The 15530-nt window shown below is 44.5% G+C and overlaps 1 protein-coding gene across 2 annotated transcripts in view; it reads left to right on the forward strand.

Moving 5' to 3' along the window:
* Positions 1–9039, forward strand: part of LOC102440416 (Golgi apparatus membrane protein TVP23 homolog B) — a 41325-nt gene extending 32286 nt beyond the window's left edge. Inside the window, exons 6-8 of one of the 2 annotated variants that reach the window (XM_023761121.1) lie at positions 4155–4177; positions 6362–6467; positions 8611–9039. In XM_023761121.1, the coding sequence (XP_023616889.1) occupies positions 4155–4177; positions 6362–6467; positions 8611–8628 (147 nt within the window). In that variant the 3' untranslated portion in view covers positions 8629–9039. Of the gene's footprint in view, positions 1–4154; positions 4178–6361; positions 6468–7553; positions 7967–8610 lie in introns of those variants that run through there. The other variant, XM_023761122.1, reaches the window with a different exon arrangement.
* Positions 9040–15530: the final 6491 nt, after the last annotated feature.

The raw sequence follows: 15530 nt of genomic DNA on the forward strand, positions 1-15530 counted from the left end.
GCCAGCAGTCACGCCCCCAACAGGCCCTCTGCAGGGATGAGCAACGGAGATCCCACAGCAGGAAAGGGGGGCCTGCAGCCAGCCCCTGTGTGCGCCTGCCCGTGGGATCGCTGCGGCGATCACGGAGCAGGAAAGGGTGGCCTCTAGCCAGCCCTTGGGTCGCTGCAGGGATCACAGAGCAGGAAAGGGCGGCCTGCAGCCAGCCCCTGTGTGCGCCTGTCCCTGGGTAGCCCTGGGGATCCCACAGCAGGAAAGGGCGCCCCACCCTGGCCTCAGCTCAAGGGAGAGTACAACATGCAGTGGAGGCCAGGAGCCTGAGAGATCAACAGAGAGGGGCGCCTGCTCGAAGCCTTCAGGGTGTGGCTGGGGATAGGCCCCCAGCAGACACAGACACACACATACACACACACACACACACACACACACACACACACACACGGGGATGGCTGCACCGAGCCTCTGCTGCCAGACTGTGGCCATCAGTAGGACATCCACTGAGGGCTCTCGGACTGAAGGGCAGGCTTGGCTGAGGGAACCCCACCCCCCAGTGCACGACTTTCGTGCATCGGGTCCCTAGTAATAATTATAAACATATATATTTGACAACAGAGTCCCAAACATATATATTTGACAACAGAGTCCTCTAGCAAAAGCTAGAGGATTGAAGGGAGAAATAGACAAGTCCATTATTATTAATACAAATGATTCACTCTTATTTTTTAGTGATTGAAATAATCTATGTAAAATATTCAGCATAGTTTCAGGCATGTGGTAATTAGAAAGAAAAACTGTTATTTAGAACAAAAAACTTAGTTTCTTTGCTGTTGAAAGGTGGTGAGATCAGGAAATCTAACCATTGTAGCCAGAGACTTCAATATCTCACTTTTCGTAATGGATAGCCACACTGGGCAGAGCAACAAGGAGACAGGATCCCACAGTGCTGTCAACCAACAGAGCTCACAGACATCTACAGAGTACTCTACCCAATAACAGCACAACACACACTTTACTGAAGTTCGCATGGAACATTCTCAAAGATGGGCCATATGTTAGGCCATAACACAGCCCTAAATAAATCTAAAAAGATTAAAACCATACAAACCACAATGGAATTAAATTAGAAATCAACCACAGAAGGAAATTTGGAAAAATAAAAAATATGTGGAAAGTAATAAACACACTGTGAAATAACCAAGGATCAAAAAAGAAAATCACAAAGAAAATTACAAAATACTTTGAAATGTATGAAAATGAAAACACAACATACCAAAACGTATGGGAGGCAGCCATAACAATGGTTAGAGGGAAATTTATGACAAGAAACCCTTTATTAAACTTTTATTCGTTGATCATGGGGATGCAAAATGGTACAGCTATGCAGGAAGGCAGTTTGGTGGGTTCTTATAGAACTAAAGGTACTTGTGTTATCGCTGTAACTAGGTAGCTAATAATAATAGGAAAGGAGCAAAGGGGAGGCCGGACATAAGCATGGTCATCTGGGCAGCTTCACCAGGAAGCAGTAACTTCATGCTCCACAGGGAGCCACTGGTCCATTCCCTGCCAATCACTGGGGGAAGGGGAAGGTGGGTACATGCACAGTATAGTTGGGGTGATGTAGGGAAGATGCTTGCTTCTCAGTCTTACCTGGGAAACAATTAATTGGCTAGAGGGGGTGGAGCCACTGCAAGACTGCAAGCACACAGAATCCTGAGGTTTAATTGGTTATGCTCTAGTTAAAATCCCCAGAGACAAAGGAAGTCTCGCTCTCTAGTTTCCCTCCTTTCGCTCCTGCTCCTTGCACTGGCTTGCTCTGTGACCTGTGCTAGTCTGACATTTGGTCCTAGAAGCCATGCAGACCCCACACACGATGGACTGCAGCTGGGAACACAAGCTAACCTAGCCAGAGGCTGGACTGGGAAGGACCTTAATATGGAGCAGAAACTCTGGCTTTGAGTCCAGGCCTGCTGAAGACAAGATGGGCCTTTTTCCATGTGGAGCAGAGGGAGATGGGACCTTGGAAGGGAACCCCCTTAAGGTTACATCATCAACAAAGCTTTCCATGATACCTCATCCTCCTGGGGGGGCGTCAGGAAATTCTTGTCCCCACAGCACCCAAGAAGCCCCCTTCCACCAGTAGCAGGTGGAGATACGGAGGACACTCCATCGATAACATATAACCTAGCAATTGCACTCCTTGGTATTTATTTAAATGGGATAAAACTTATGTACACAAAACCTGCACACAGATGTTTACAGCAGCTTTCTTCATAACTGCCCCAAACTGGAAGCAACCCAGATGTCCTTTAGTAGGTGAATGAATAAACTGTGGTACATCCAGACAATGGAATATTTCTCAGCATTAAAAGGAAATGAGCTATCAAGCCATGAAAATATATGGAGGAACCTTAAATGCATATTACTAAGTGAAAGAAGCCAATCTGAAAAGGCTACACATACTATATGATTTCAACTGTACGACATTCTGGAAAAGGCAAAACTATGGAGACAGTAAAACTATCGCTGGTTGCTAAGAATTGGAGTGGGGAGAAAGATGAATAGATGGAGACTAGAGGATTTTGATGGCAGTGTAACTATTCTGCATGATATTATAATGATGGATACATGTAGTTATACATTTGCCCAAACTCATAGAATGTAGATACAAAACCAAAAGGGAACCCCAAGGTAAACTATGGACTTAACATGATTATGACATGTTGATGAAGGTTCATTGACTGTGACAAGTGGGGGATGTTGATGCTGGGGAAGGCTATGTATATGTAGAGAGTGTATGGGAAATTATTGTGTCACACTCTCAATTTTGTTGTGAATCTAAAACTACTTTAAAAAGTAGTCTTAAAAAAATACCAAAAGAGATTTCAAATCAATAGTCTAATCTTTCACCCTAGGAAACTAGAAAAAGGAAGAGCAAAGTAAACACAAAGGAAAGAGAAGGAAGGAACTCATTGGGGGAAAAAAAAGACTAAAGTTACTAAAATAAGGAATGAAAGAGGGGACGTCAGTACTGAGAAAAAGCAGTTCTTACTGAATACTTTAGTGAATAGTTGTCCCAATAGACTACAAAGCACTTTATACCTATTTGCAGTGTTAACATTCTGTTATAGAACATTCAAACATTATGCTTACTCCAAAAAGTGCTTGCATGACTGTTCCATCCTCACAACGTTCTTGGCATGCTGGAGATGTGTGTAGGAAAATGTATGTGTTTCCCTCACGTCCGCATGTTCAGGGTTCAGGATCTGGGAGAGGGGCCGCACACAAATGAAAGAGACGAGACAAGTAATAATTTGGAAATTAGGGGGCCATGCGAGAGCCCATCCCAAGAGGATGGACTCCGCTTTTGCTCAGGCCTTGCCATCTTTTTATTTAGTTTCGGATCCACCCATAGCCCTTAGGCAGGCAAGTTCCAGTAACAGGTAGACTATTCCATCAGCAAGAATTTACATGATAATAGATGGGGAAGTTGCTTCAGCTACCATTGTCTCAACTAAACAGTGGTGCACAGCCCTGACCATTGCCAGAGCTCAAGGATCGCCAGCCTTCCGGGTTCCTTGTCCACACCTCTCTGCTAGAGAAGACAACAGGCGGCTTCCCACAAAAATGTAATCATGAAGGACTTGTGTTTGAGTCAGTCTGACCTGGGTTGTGGATCCAGTTCTACTTCCTGGTTCTGGGTTTGAACAGGCTACTTATCCCATTTTTACAGATGAGGCAGTAAGCTGAGGGTCATAAGTAAGATTACCTACCCTTGTCTTGGGGGAGAGGAAGGGGTTCATAAGGATTAAATGAGGTAGATAATTATATAAAATATTCAGCATAGTCCCAAGCACAGGGCAAGCGCTTGATAATAAATTATTCAAAAAGCAAAATAGAACTGCTTAGCTAGTTAAAGATAGAGCTATCATGAAATCCAGCAGCTAGTTAAGTGTCTTCTCTTTAATTTAGATTCACATCCAATCTATGGCATGAAGAATTTTAAGGGAGCAAAGCAGTCACTGAAGGAAAGGATGCAGATTTTTTATTTTTCCTAGAATTAGTTAGAGATCATAAAATTATGAGTTGGTAACTTTCTACAGTGTTCATTTCTAATTTATTTTATATTTAAAACACACCCTCTTATTTATATTTTTCAGATTGTTGGAATTCAACTATGCTGGTAAACATTTCTTTTAGGATTTACCTTTCCTTGCATCCCTTTTTCTCCTTTTTGTTTGCAGCTTGCACGTCCTCCACTAGGTGGCAGTACGCCAACATAAAATGTAAATGAAACAGCCATATTGCCTCACCGTAGTTACGAGGTCTAACGGGAAATCATGGTTTTTCTAGAAAATCAGCCTGCAAGTCGTGAGTTAGGACTAAATCCATGCTTCCTGTTATGCAATTAATTAAAACCAGTGCTTGTGAATGAACAAATGCTGAATGAATAAGTACAGTAATAGATTTAGTACTGTAAATGGGGACAGATCTCCCTCATCGGGCAATTGGAAGGGGTCAAAGTGATTCAGTATAATATATGTAGTACCTGCCTCAATGTCCCAGACACAGGGAGACATAGGCACTGCACCATCTCATGGACAAATGAGAACTCTGAGGACTAAAGGGTCAGTAGTTTTCCCAGGGCCATACAACTAGAGAGAGAGGAAGCCAGGACTTGTCAATCAATGATGGGGGAAGAAGATGACTGAATTTAACATATGCTGGATTTGAAGTCAGTGCTTACATCTGAGTACCAGAATGTGATGGAAACCTGGAATGCTGCTTTAGGGTTGGGCCAGAGGCATGAGTTTGAGAGCAGCCTGGAATGTGTATGGGGCTGTCTATGGCAAAAGTGGCTGTAACAGAATGAACAGCCGAAATGCAGTTCCCAAGGAGCAAGGTGAAAAGGCAGACAGCTACAGGTGCCTGCACTGGAGACAGACAGACCTAAGAGTAACCATGACTCCATATTCTCCAGCTGGGTGTTCTTGGGCAAGATACTGAACCATTTTGACCCCTTCCAATTGTCCTATGAGGGAGATCAGTCCCCATTTACAGATGGGGAAACTGAGGCTTCAAGAATGCGGGAATTAGTCCAAGGTCCGGGTGTATCTAGTACATGATGGATCCAAGATTAAACTCTGAGAGTCTGACTTGGGTTCACACTGCTGGGTACACATATGATGCTTCCAGTGATAGCCTAGCAATGCCCTCGGTCTCTGAGTCTCCTGTGTCCATCGGGATTCTTGAGAGAAACAGGACCAATGGGAGAGAGAAACACATGTCTTTATATCTATCTATCTATAGCTATGTATCAGTCGGATATGTCCCTGGAAGTGAATATCTTTGCATATGTATATGTGTACACACACATACACAAAGATATTTATTTCAAGGAATTGGCTTATACAATTGTGGGAGCTGGCAAGCGTGTTCAGCAGGGCAGATAGCAGCTGGGACTCAGGCAGGGGCTTATGCTGCAATCTCCAGGCCAAAGTTCTCTTTCCTCAGGGAACTCTGAGTTTTGCTCTTAAGGTCTTTTAATTAATTGGATTACCCCACCCCCTGCTCTAGGGCATCACTTTTATGAGGTAGCAGCTGAAGATGTTAACCATGTCCACAAAATGCTTGCAGCAACACCGAGATAACGATTTGATTAAATAACTGGGTACTACAGCCTAACCAAGTCCACACATAAAACTAATTGTCACTCCCCTCCCGTTGTTTGGGAGCTCTGGGACTTTGTGGTTTGCCTTTACATTCCCTGTGCAGAGCCCAATGTCTGGCACCGAGTGACCCTCAACAAAGAGGGAACGTGAACATATGCATCCTGTTTTCCACTGCAGACCTCTCACATGACAAAGAATCACACATTGCTTTCTTTGGGGCCCCTGGATGAGCTGCAGGAGACAAAGACGAAGCCACTGATGGTCACCGCCCGCTGGGGCCGTGAGCAGGGCTGCCACCACCCAGAGCTCACGGGGGTCCCGGGATGCGGTGCTATGTGTATGCTGTCTCTGTGTCTTTTTCTGCTGGCACTGGTTTCTAGCTCCTGATGCTATTTGCAATTTTCTCAATGAAGTGCAAAGGTTTTCAAGCAGATAAACCTGCTGAGGTTAGATCAGGGTGGAGAACTGTGGGTCCATGAGTGCCTGTGGTCACCGAAGGATGGGCCCTGCAAGCTCCTTCCGAGGCCCAGCAGCCTACAAAAAGTAAGGCTGCAGATGCACTCCCTTTGGGAGTTTTCTGAAGCATCTGACTTTATATCTTCCCCACTTTAAAGAGAAAGGCGTCACCTCCTATGATAAGAAGTTAAAAACATCTTGGAATGCTTCTTATCCTTTCTCCTCTCTCCTCTCTTTAGGATTACATCATGCTGCCTCCTAGAATTCTGCCCCTCACCTCCTTCCTTAGATTTATCTACATATAGAGTCTTGCAACAACCATTCATCTTGATCCCTAATACCCAGGTCAGAGACAACTTGTAGGAGAGACTGAAAGCCCTGTTGAATGAAACAGGACTGGGGGAGGTGGAATATTTGCCAGGACTGACTTGTGTACCCCACCCCACCCCCCAATTCACAAGTTGACATCCTAACCACCATTGTGACTGTATTTGGAGATAAGGTTTTTAGGAGATAATTAAGGTTAAATGAAGTCATACGGGTGAGGTCCTAATCTGAAAGGATCAGTGGCATTACAAAAACAAAAAGAGAGATCTCTCTTTCCCACTGCACACACCAAGAAAGGGCCATGTGAGGACACAGGGAGAAAGTGGCTGCCGGCATGCCAAGAAGAGAGCTCTCATTGGGAAATGAACTGGCTGGCTCTTGGATCTGGGGCTTCCAGGCTCCAGAATTGTGAGAAATAAGCCAGCCAGTCTATGGTAGGTAATACAATACTAATCAAAATGAATTGTAACATCTTAAAGCTTGTCTAATGGGTGATGTAAAATGTGACAGAGAAGCATAAAGGAAGAAAACTAATTTTCATGAAGTCATTTTCAATTCCAGGAAAAAAATTGGAAAGGGATTTTAAGTCAAAGAATTACTTAAAAAATATTTTTATGGATTTCAGAGAGGAAGGGAGAGGGAGAGAGAGATAGAAACATCAATGTTGAGAGAGAATCATTGATTCGCTGCCTCCTGTATGCCCCACACTGGGGACCAAGCCCACAACCCGGGCATGTGCCCTGACCAGGAATTGAACCATGACCACCTGGTTCATAGATTGACACTCAACCACTGAGCCATGATGGCTGGGCAAGGCAAAGAATTACTTATGCAAAGGTGTGGAGAGTAGCATGCAGATAGGTCACACACACACACACACACACCACTTTGTGGTACAACCGTGGGAGACATCAGGTTCCCCTCTACAGGTGCTGGCTTCCTTCAGCAGTGCCTTGTCATGTGTATAAGACATCAGTTAAATTTTATGGATATTTATCCTTGGTCTATGACATGTGGTGAAAATATCTTCTTCTAGTCTATAACTTCAACTTTGTTTAGGGTGTTTTTGGCTTATACAAGTTTTTCTTTTTTCTTTAAATGTAGTAAAAAAGCAACCAGTGTTTGGGTCCCTGCCACAGACACCACCCTGGACTGCACAGCAAGGCAAAAACCTGTGGGACCCTAAGCACCTGCAGCTGACACCTGTAGGAGCAGATTTGTGGGGGAAGGGAACACAACTCAGAACAAGGGCCATCAAGGCTTGAGACTCAAGGCAGACCCAGACTCTGGGCTAAGGAATCCCCAACCACTGGACTACTACTGGCTTCAACCTCTCAGACCTCCATCAGGTTGTCCAGGGCCAGAAAGGAACAGTGACTCACATTCACCTGCTGCTGGAAGTCAATTCCAGCATGTCATAATTGCAAGTTTCATCAAAAGGTTAATGGAACTTGGGGACTCAACAGGGTTGAGTCACACATATAGTCACCTGTTGGGAATGACTGAGGGCATTTCCCCAAACCTGAAAAGGGATGATTGTTGGCTGCCAGACAGCTCAGGGCATCTTAATCTACATGTTATTGTCTTCTACTGGCCAAACACCTGAACAGCTGTAGGCTAATTCCCCCATTCTGACAATGCTTGTGTATACCCTATGAAGTGTATATCTCTGCCTCACCTTAGGACAAGTTGTGTTAATAAAAAGCATGGGGTCCTGGGACAAGGAGACCTTAGACCAGCCATGGGCAAACTACAGCCTGTTTGAAATGAATAAAACTAAAAAAAACCGGTCCAGTTTAAGAACCCATTGTGGCCCTGGAGTCAAAAAGTTTGCCCACCCCTGCCTTAGACCTTAGAACAGGGGTCCTCAAACTATGGCCCGCAGGCCACATGCAAATACAAATATTGTATTTGTTCCCGTTTTGTTTTTTTTACTTCAAAATAAGATATGTGCAGTGTGCATAGGAATTTGTTCATAGTTTTTTTTTAAACTATAGTCTGGCCCTCCAACGGTCTGAGGGACAGTGAACTGGCCCCCTGTTTAAAAAGTTTGAGGACCCCTGCCTTAGAACTTAGTTTCTTTTAAGGTAAGCTCCTCTGACCCCCAAATGCCTTTCAAAATTATGTTTCATCTCTGGACTCCTATTTAATCTACGTACAGCCTTCTCCAGATTGCTGAACCCTTCTTGATGCTGGAACAAGAACCTTGCAACCTGCATTAGAGAAGCTCCCAGGAGGCCCAGGATGGACACACCAAGGGACCAGATTCAGTACATCAGAGAAAAACCTACTGAGCCCCACAAATAGCAGACCTAAAGCACCTGTATAACACCTGGCATGACAACATTGGGGTTGAACCTCTCTGGCAGCAAATTGGAGGGGAGATCCCTCTCATGAACAGAATATCAACAATCAAGTCCCAATTACAACAGGAGAGCCCAAACAATGCACACAAGGGGAATTCCCAGAGCATCCAGCTCAGGTGAACAAAGAGACTGCACCACTGGACCCCTCAAGACACTTTCTACATAAGGCCATCCACAAATGGGAGGCATAGCAGTTCTAATACACAGAAGCAAATACAAAGAGATAGCTAAAATGAGGAGACACAGAAACAACCCCCAAATGAGAGAAAAGAAGGACTCTCCAGAAAGATAACTAAATGAAATGGAGGCAAGCAACCTATCAGACATAGATTTCAAAGCAATGGTTATGAAGATGCTGAAGGAATGGGCATATTCCTAGAAAAATACAATCTTCCAAAACTCAATCAGGAAGAATAAAAAAACCTGAATAAGCTGATAACTACTGATGAAACCAGTATTACCCTAATCCCAAAACCAGATAAAGGCACTACAAAGAAAGAGAATTACAGTCCAATATCTCTGATGAACATTGATGCTAAAATCCCCAACAAAATCCTAGAAAATAGGATCCAGCATTACATTAGAAAGATCATACCCCATGACCAAGAAGGATTTATTCCTGGGATGCAAGGATGGCACAATATCCGAAAATCAATAAACATGATACAGCACATAAACAAATTGAGAGACAAAAATCACATAATCATATCAATTGATGCAGAAAAGGCATTAGACAAAATACAACACACTTTCTTGATAAAAACTCTCAGCAAAGTGGGAATAGAGAGATCATACCTCAACATAATAAAAGCCATATGTAACAAACCTACAGCCAACATCATCATACTCAATGGGCTAAAACTAAAACCATTTCCCCTAAAAACAGGAACAAGACAGGGATGTCCACTTTCACCACTCCTGTTCAGCATAGTACTGGAAGTGCTAGTCATAGCAATCAGTCAAGAAGAAGAAATAAATGGCATCCAGATTGGAAAAGAAGTAAAACTCATTATTCGCAGATGACATGATATTGTGCATAGAAAACCATAAAGACTCCATCAAAAAACTACTAGACTTAATAAATGAATTCGGCAATGTAGCAGGATACAAAACTAACACCCAGAAATCTATGGCTTTTTTTATATACCAATTAGGGGCTCAGTGCACGAATTTGTGCACCTTGAAAGGAACTGTGAGCTTCGAGGCTGCAGTAGGCACAGGGGCGGGTCTCGGCCCATCATCCGTGCCCCTGCCTGGTCCCTCCTGCCATGGCCCCCGGTCCCCTGTCTGCCGGCAGCCCCACTCACTGCCACCGCTCCCACATGCTGTAGGTGCCGGCCCTGCTCACACCCGCAGATAGTTTCATAACTTTGTCTTTTACATTTATGTCTTTAAGGTTAACTTTATGGTGTGAGGTAGGGAGCTGCAGTGAATTTTATTATTTGTTCACAAGTTTTCCTTTGTTTTCTGGTCTTGCCATGGTTTATTATGGCCAGAATATACTCCACTGTCTTTGAACATAGTCATGTGACCTGCTTTGGTGAATGGAATGTGAGCAGATGCCCTGCCCAACAAGAGACTTTAAAGGTGCTATGTTGTATAGCTTACCCTGTTGGTTCCTTACTTTCAACATGACAGGTACATGTCCCAGGTAGCCACTGCTCCTTCAGCCAGCTTCAGAGAATGACTGATACATGGAGCAGACCTGAATCTGAACTGATACATGTCGTAGCTGATTGTAGACCTGTGTGAGAAATAAATGTTTTTTGTTGTAAGCCACTGAAATTTGGGGGATGTTTATTATGCAGCATCAATGCAGCAACATGCCTGACTAACACAAGATTTAATTTATTTTTATTTTTGACTAGAGGCCCAGTGCACAGATTTGTACACATTGAAAGTAAATTAATTAGAAGGTGGCTGGTGGGTCGGGACTGGGCGAGACAGGCCAGACATGCCCTGGAGCCAACCTCCCATGGTCCCTCCCTGACCCATCGCACCTAGGGTGATGCTAGCGCTAGAAGGGCATCTGCCAAGTGAGTGGGGTCCCTCCAGCAGGTGGGGTCCCTTGGCTTGGCCTGAGGGGATTGGGTCAAAACCGGCAGTCTGACATCCCCTGAGGGGTCCCGGAGTGCGAGAGGGCACTCTGCAAAGTTGCAGTCTCTGGGCAGATCCTGCATTGAGCGTCTGACCCCTGGTGGTCAGTGTGTGTCATAGCTACCGGCCAGCTGGTTGGATGGTTGGATGGTCACTTAGGCTTTTATTTATATAGATATGGATAACCAACTATTGAAATGTCCATCCTTTTCCACAATGATCTCCAATACAAACTCTGTCATCAGTTAAGTTTTTGTATGTAATAGGTCTGTTTCTGGGCTCTTTTTTTCAGTCCCCTTTCTTTATTTGAATATCCCTTATACCAATATTACACTAAATTAATACAGATTTAAATATAGTAGTTACTAATCTTATAAGGAACAGTCCCCAAAATTGGTTCTTATTTTTTAGAAGATTATGGTAGTTGTGTTTGTTTTTGCCTTCTTCCCTATAACGTTTAGAGTCATCTTGTTAAGTAGAAGAGTCCTATTGAGATTTTAATGAGAACTTTACTGAAGCTACATATCACTTGGGAGAATTCCCACCTTTGCAGTATTGAGTCTTCTCATCCATAAACGTTATGTATCTCTTTATTTCTTCAATCCTTTCAATAAAGATTTTGTCATTTTCTCCATAAATAACTTTTATGTTTGTTAGCTTTATTGTTAGGTACTTTTAATTTTTTATTGCAATCATCAATGTTATATTATACAATTACACTTTTTATATGTTTGTTTTAAGTTTACATATTGTAAGATTTTTGTTTTGATACTTTGTGATTTTTATGTAGACAATTATGCAAACTGCAAATAAAGACAAATTTGTTTTTTCATTTCCAATTTTTGTGTTATTTATTTACTTATGCCTTGATACACTGGCTGGGAACTCCAGTATAATGTTGCAAAGATATGGTGATAGCAAGTACCCTCGCCTGTTCTCAATATGAAAGATAATGCTTTGAACATTTTACCATTAAATATGATATTTTCTCTATGATTTTTGTAGATACCATTTATCAAGGTAAGGAAGTTTCTATCTATCCCTAGCCTGCTGAGAGATTTGTCATGAGTGGGCGATTAATATTATCAAATGGTTTTTTTCTGCATTCATGTGAAGGTCATTCTGTTTTTCTCTTTTAGTGGTGAATTATATCAAATAATTTTCTAATGTCAAACTAACTTTACATTCATGGGATAAATGCAATGTGTTCATGATGCCTTACCATTTTTATGTATAGCTGAATTGCTTTTATATTTTAAAGTACTTTTTTTCACCGATGTTTATGAGTGAGATTATCTGAAAATTTTCTTTTTCAGACTGTCCTGTGAGTTTTGATATCAAGAGTTATGAGTGCCTTGTAAACTGAGTTGGCAGGCATCCCTTCTCTCCCTGATGTCATAGACTTCTCTGTGCAACACTGGAAATGGTGTTTATTTAATGATTGGTATTGGAGCAACCTCTTGAGCCTGCTGTTATATTAGCCTCATAAATCAGCTTGGGAGGGTTTCTTCCTTTTTCTTTCCTCAGGAACAAGTTGTGCAAAATGTGAAATATGTGTTCCTTGACTATTTGGTAGAACAGGCTTGTCAGACTGCAGGCATGGTGATAGCGTGTGTATGTTCCAAATTCCTGATTTAATCAGATTTATTGTTATTAGTCTGTTCAGGCTTTCTATTTTATTTTTTAGTCTGTTTTAATGTGTATATATATCTATATCTATATCTATCTATATCTATCTATATCTATCTATATCTATATCTATATCTATATCTATATCTATATATCTATATATATATATATATATATATATATATATATATATATATATATATCCTTATATAATAAACCCTAATATGCAAATTGCCCCCTTGGGCAGTCGTTTGACTGTGAATTCGATCTGGAGACTGGGAGTTCAATCACTCACTATGATATACACTGACCACCAGGGGCGGCACAAAACATGGCAGGCATCGGTGATGTGGCACTGGCAGCGGGCACAGTGGAGGCACTGCCAGCCCTGATGGGTCCCAACGAGAGCAGAACCACAGCGGGATGATGGAGCAGGTGAGCGGGCAGCGCCAGGCCAAGGAACCTGCAAGCAGGGGCCTTATCTCCCTGCTGATGGCAACCAGGGGCAGTGGTGGGGGGCGGCGAGGTTGCTGCCTGGCTCCCAGGTGCTGAGGGCGCTGTGCAGGGGGTCTGGCCCCAATCAATTGCCCCGCAGGCGGGATGGTGGAACAGGTGAGGGGGCTGCGCACATGCCAAGGCCTGGTGCCAGGCAGGGCTGCGGGGCTGTGAGGCTGGGGTGTGAGCTGGGGCTGTGAGGCTGGGGGTGTGAGCTGGGGCCTGATATCTGCAGGCCACCCTGAGAGACCCCACCCATGCACGAATTCATGCACTGGGCCTCTAGTACATATATCTATACTAATAAAAGGGTAATATGCTAATTAGGGCAGATGTCTTCTGGGCGTCCATTCAGACGTCCATCCGGACAAAGCCACAGTGGCTGTGAGGCCCGGGTCTCAGGCCTCTCAACCACTGTGGCCGGCAGTGGCCACCGCAGTGGGGTGATGGGGCGGCACCTTCCCCTGATCAGCCTGGTCACCTCCTGCAGAGGGAAGCCAGATGATGGCTTAGGCCCGCTCCCCATGGGGAGAGGGTCTAAGCCATCAGTAGGACATCCCCTGAGGGCTCCCGGACTTGGGAGGTGGCAGGCCAGGCTGAGGGACCCCCTCCAATGCATGAATTTTTGTGCACCGGGCCTCTAGTATATACATATATCCTATATAATAAAAGCCTAATATGCTAAATGTCTGGTCGTCCATTCAATCAATCAAAGCATAATATGCTTATTATATGCTAAGGCCATTCAACCGCTAGCTATGATGGGCACTGACCACCAGGGGACAGACACTTTGACCGGTAGGTTAGCTTGCTGCTGGGATCTGGCCAATTGGGACTGAGCGAGACAGGCTGGACACACCCTGGACCCCTCCTATGGTCCCTCCCCGGCCCTGATTGTGCATTGGTGGGGTCCCTCAGCCTGGCATGTGCCCTCTGGCAATCCAGGACCCCTCAGTGAATGTCAGAGAGCTGGTTTCGTCCTGATCCCACTCAATGCAGGAGCTGCCCCCTGGTGGTCAGTGCGCTCCCACAGGAGGAGCACTGCTTAGCCAGAAGCCAGGCTCATGGCTGGTGAGCACAGCGGTGGTGGCAGGAACCTCCTCTGCCTCTGTGGCAGAGCTAAGGATGTCTGACTGCTGGCTTAGGCCCGGAGAGCCTAAGCTATCAGTTGGACATCTCGTGAGGGCTCCTGGATTGCAAGGGGGTGCAGGCTGGGCTAAGGGACCCCTGCTGAGTGCACAAATTTCATGCATCGGCATATATATATATATATATATATATATATATATATATAGAGAGAGAGAGAGAGAGAGAGAGAGAGAGAGAAAGAGACAGAGAGAGACAGAGAGAGAGAGAGAGTGTTTCCCCTTGCTCAGTTTTAAAACATGGGGGTACAATGTGACCAGGCTGGAGTCTTAGATCATTGGTCACAGTCACCAGAAAGTGCACATTTCCCATTTGAACTTTAATGCTATGTGCATGGTGAGGAGGTTGGGGCTCAGAGGGTGTGCTTTGCACTTCACCTGGTCCCATCCTGAGTACTTAGGCCTACCTTGTCAGGTGTGAGGCTTGATTGCTATTGGAGGTCAAGCTGGTTCAGGGTGGTGTGGCCTCACACACTGGTGGCCGCTGGGGCTTGGTCACGTTTAACCTAGCTAATGTCTTTGAGCCTGGTTTCCTCATCTGAAAAAGTGAGGATGATAGTACCTACTGATAGAACTGTGAGGTTTAATGATAATGTGTGTGCGAGTCCCTGGAAGCACCCAGGTACAGTCAGACATACAGTCTCTGGAGACCTTCTGGACCTCCCCTCCAACACATCGCTGGGGGGACTCTAAGTTGGAAGGTCTCTAAAAAGGCTGAGAAATAACTTTCAAAATTACAGATGTGTAGAAAAAAATATATGTTTGTTACTTCCACTTCCAGCCATGATGTGGTAACAAAGACTGGACTCAACCACCCACAGGAAAAAAAAAACAAACTAGAAAGCTGGACAAGATACATAGACTAGCTTTTCCTTAGGCAGCAGGTGGTGTACGATTGTGATGCCTGAGAATAGGGGAATAAATGAAGTGAGCCTTACAACTACCCTGGCTTTCTGCTTGGAGAAATTTCCAACAATGGGATCAGGAAGGAGGGACAGAGGCTGGCCGCCTCTGAGTTAGGAGATTCAAAGGTAACCCAAAGAAGCCAGCGAGGGTGAGAGGTGACCTGAAACTGAGTCACCTGGAAAGCATGGGAGGCCTACGGCTGTTTACCTGGGAGGAGGAGAAACTCAGGAGAAACCTGCGAATTGCCTTCTGAGCTTAGAAGGACTGTCCTGGTGAGAAGTGGTTATTCACGTTCTGTGGGGCCCTGAAGACAGAATTAGGAGGGTTGGATGGAAATTAGAGGAAGCGGCATTTGGCGAAGCCCAGGGAAACACTGTCTAGCGGTCACGGCTGATCGGTTTGCAGGGCTGCCTTACCTGCTGGGCAGCCCCGGGAGACTCGGG

This window comes from Myotis lucifugus, unplaced genomic scaffold (genome assembly GCF_000147115.1).
Source record: "Myotis lucifugus unplaced genomic scaffold, Myoluc2.0 scaffold_199, whole genome shotgun sequence".
Classification (NCBI taxonomy): Eukaryota; Metazoa; Chordata; class Mammalia; order Chiroptera; family Vespertilionidae; genus Myotis; species Myotis lucifugus.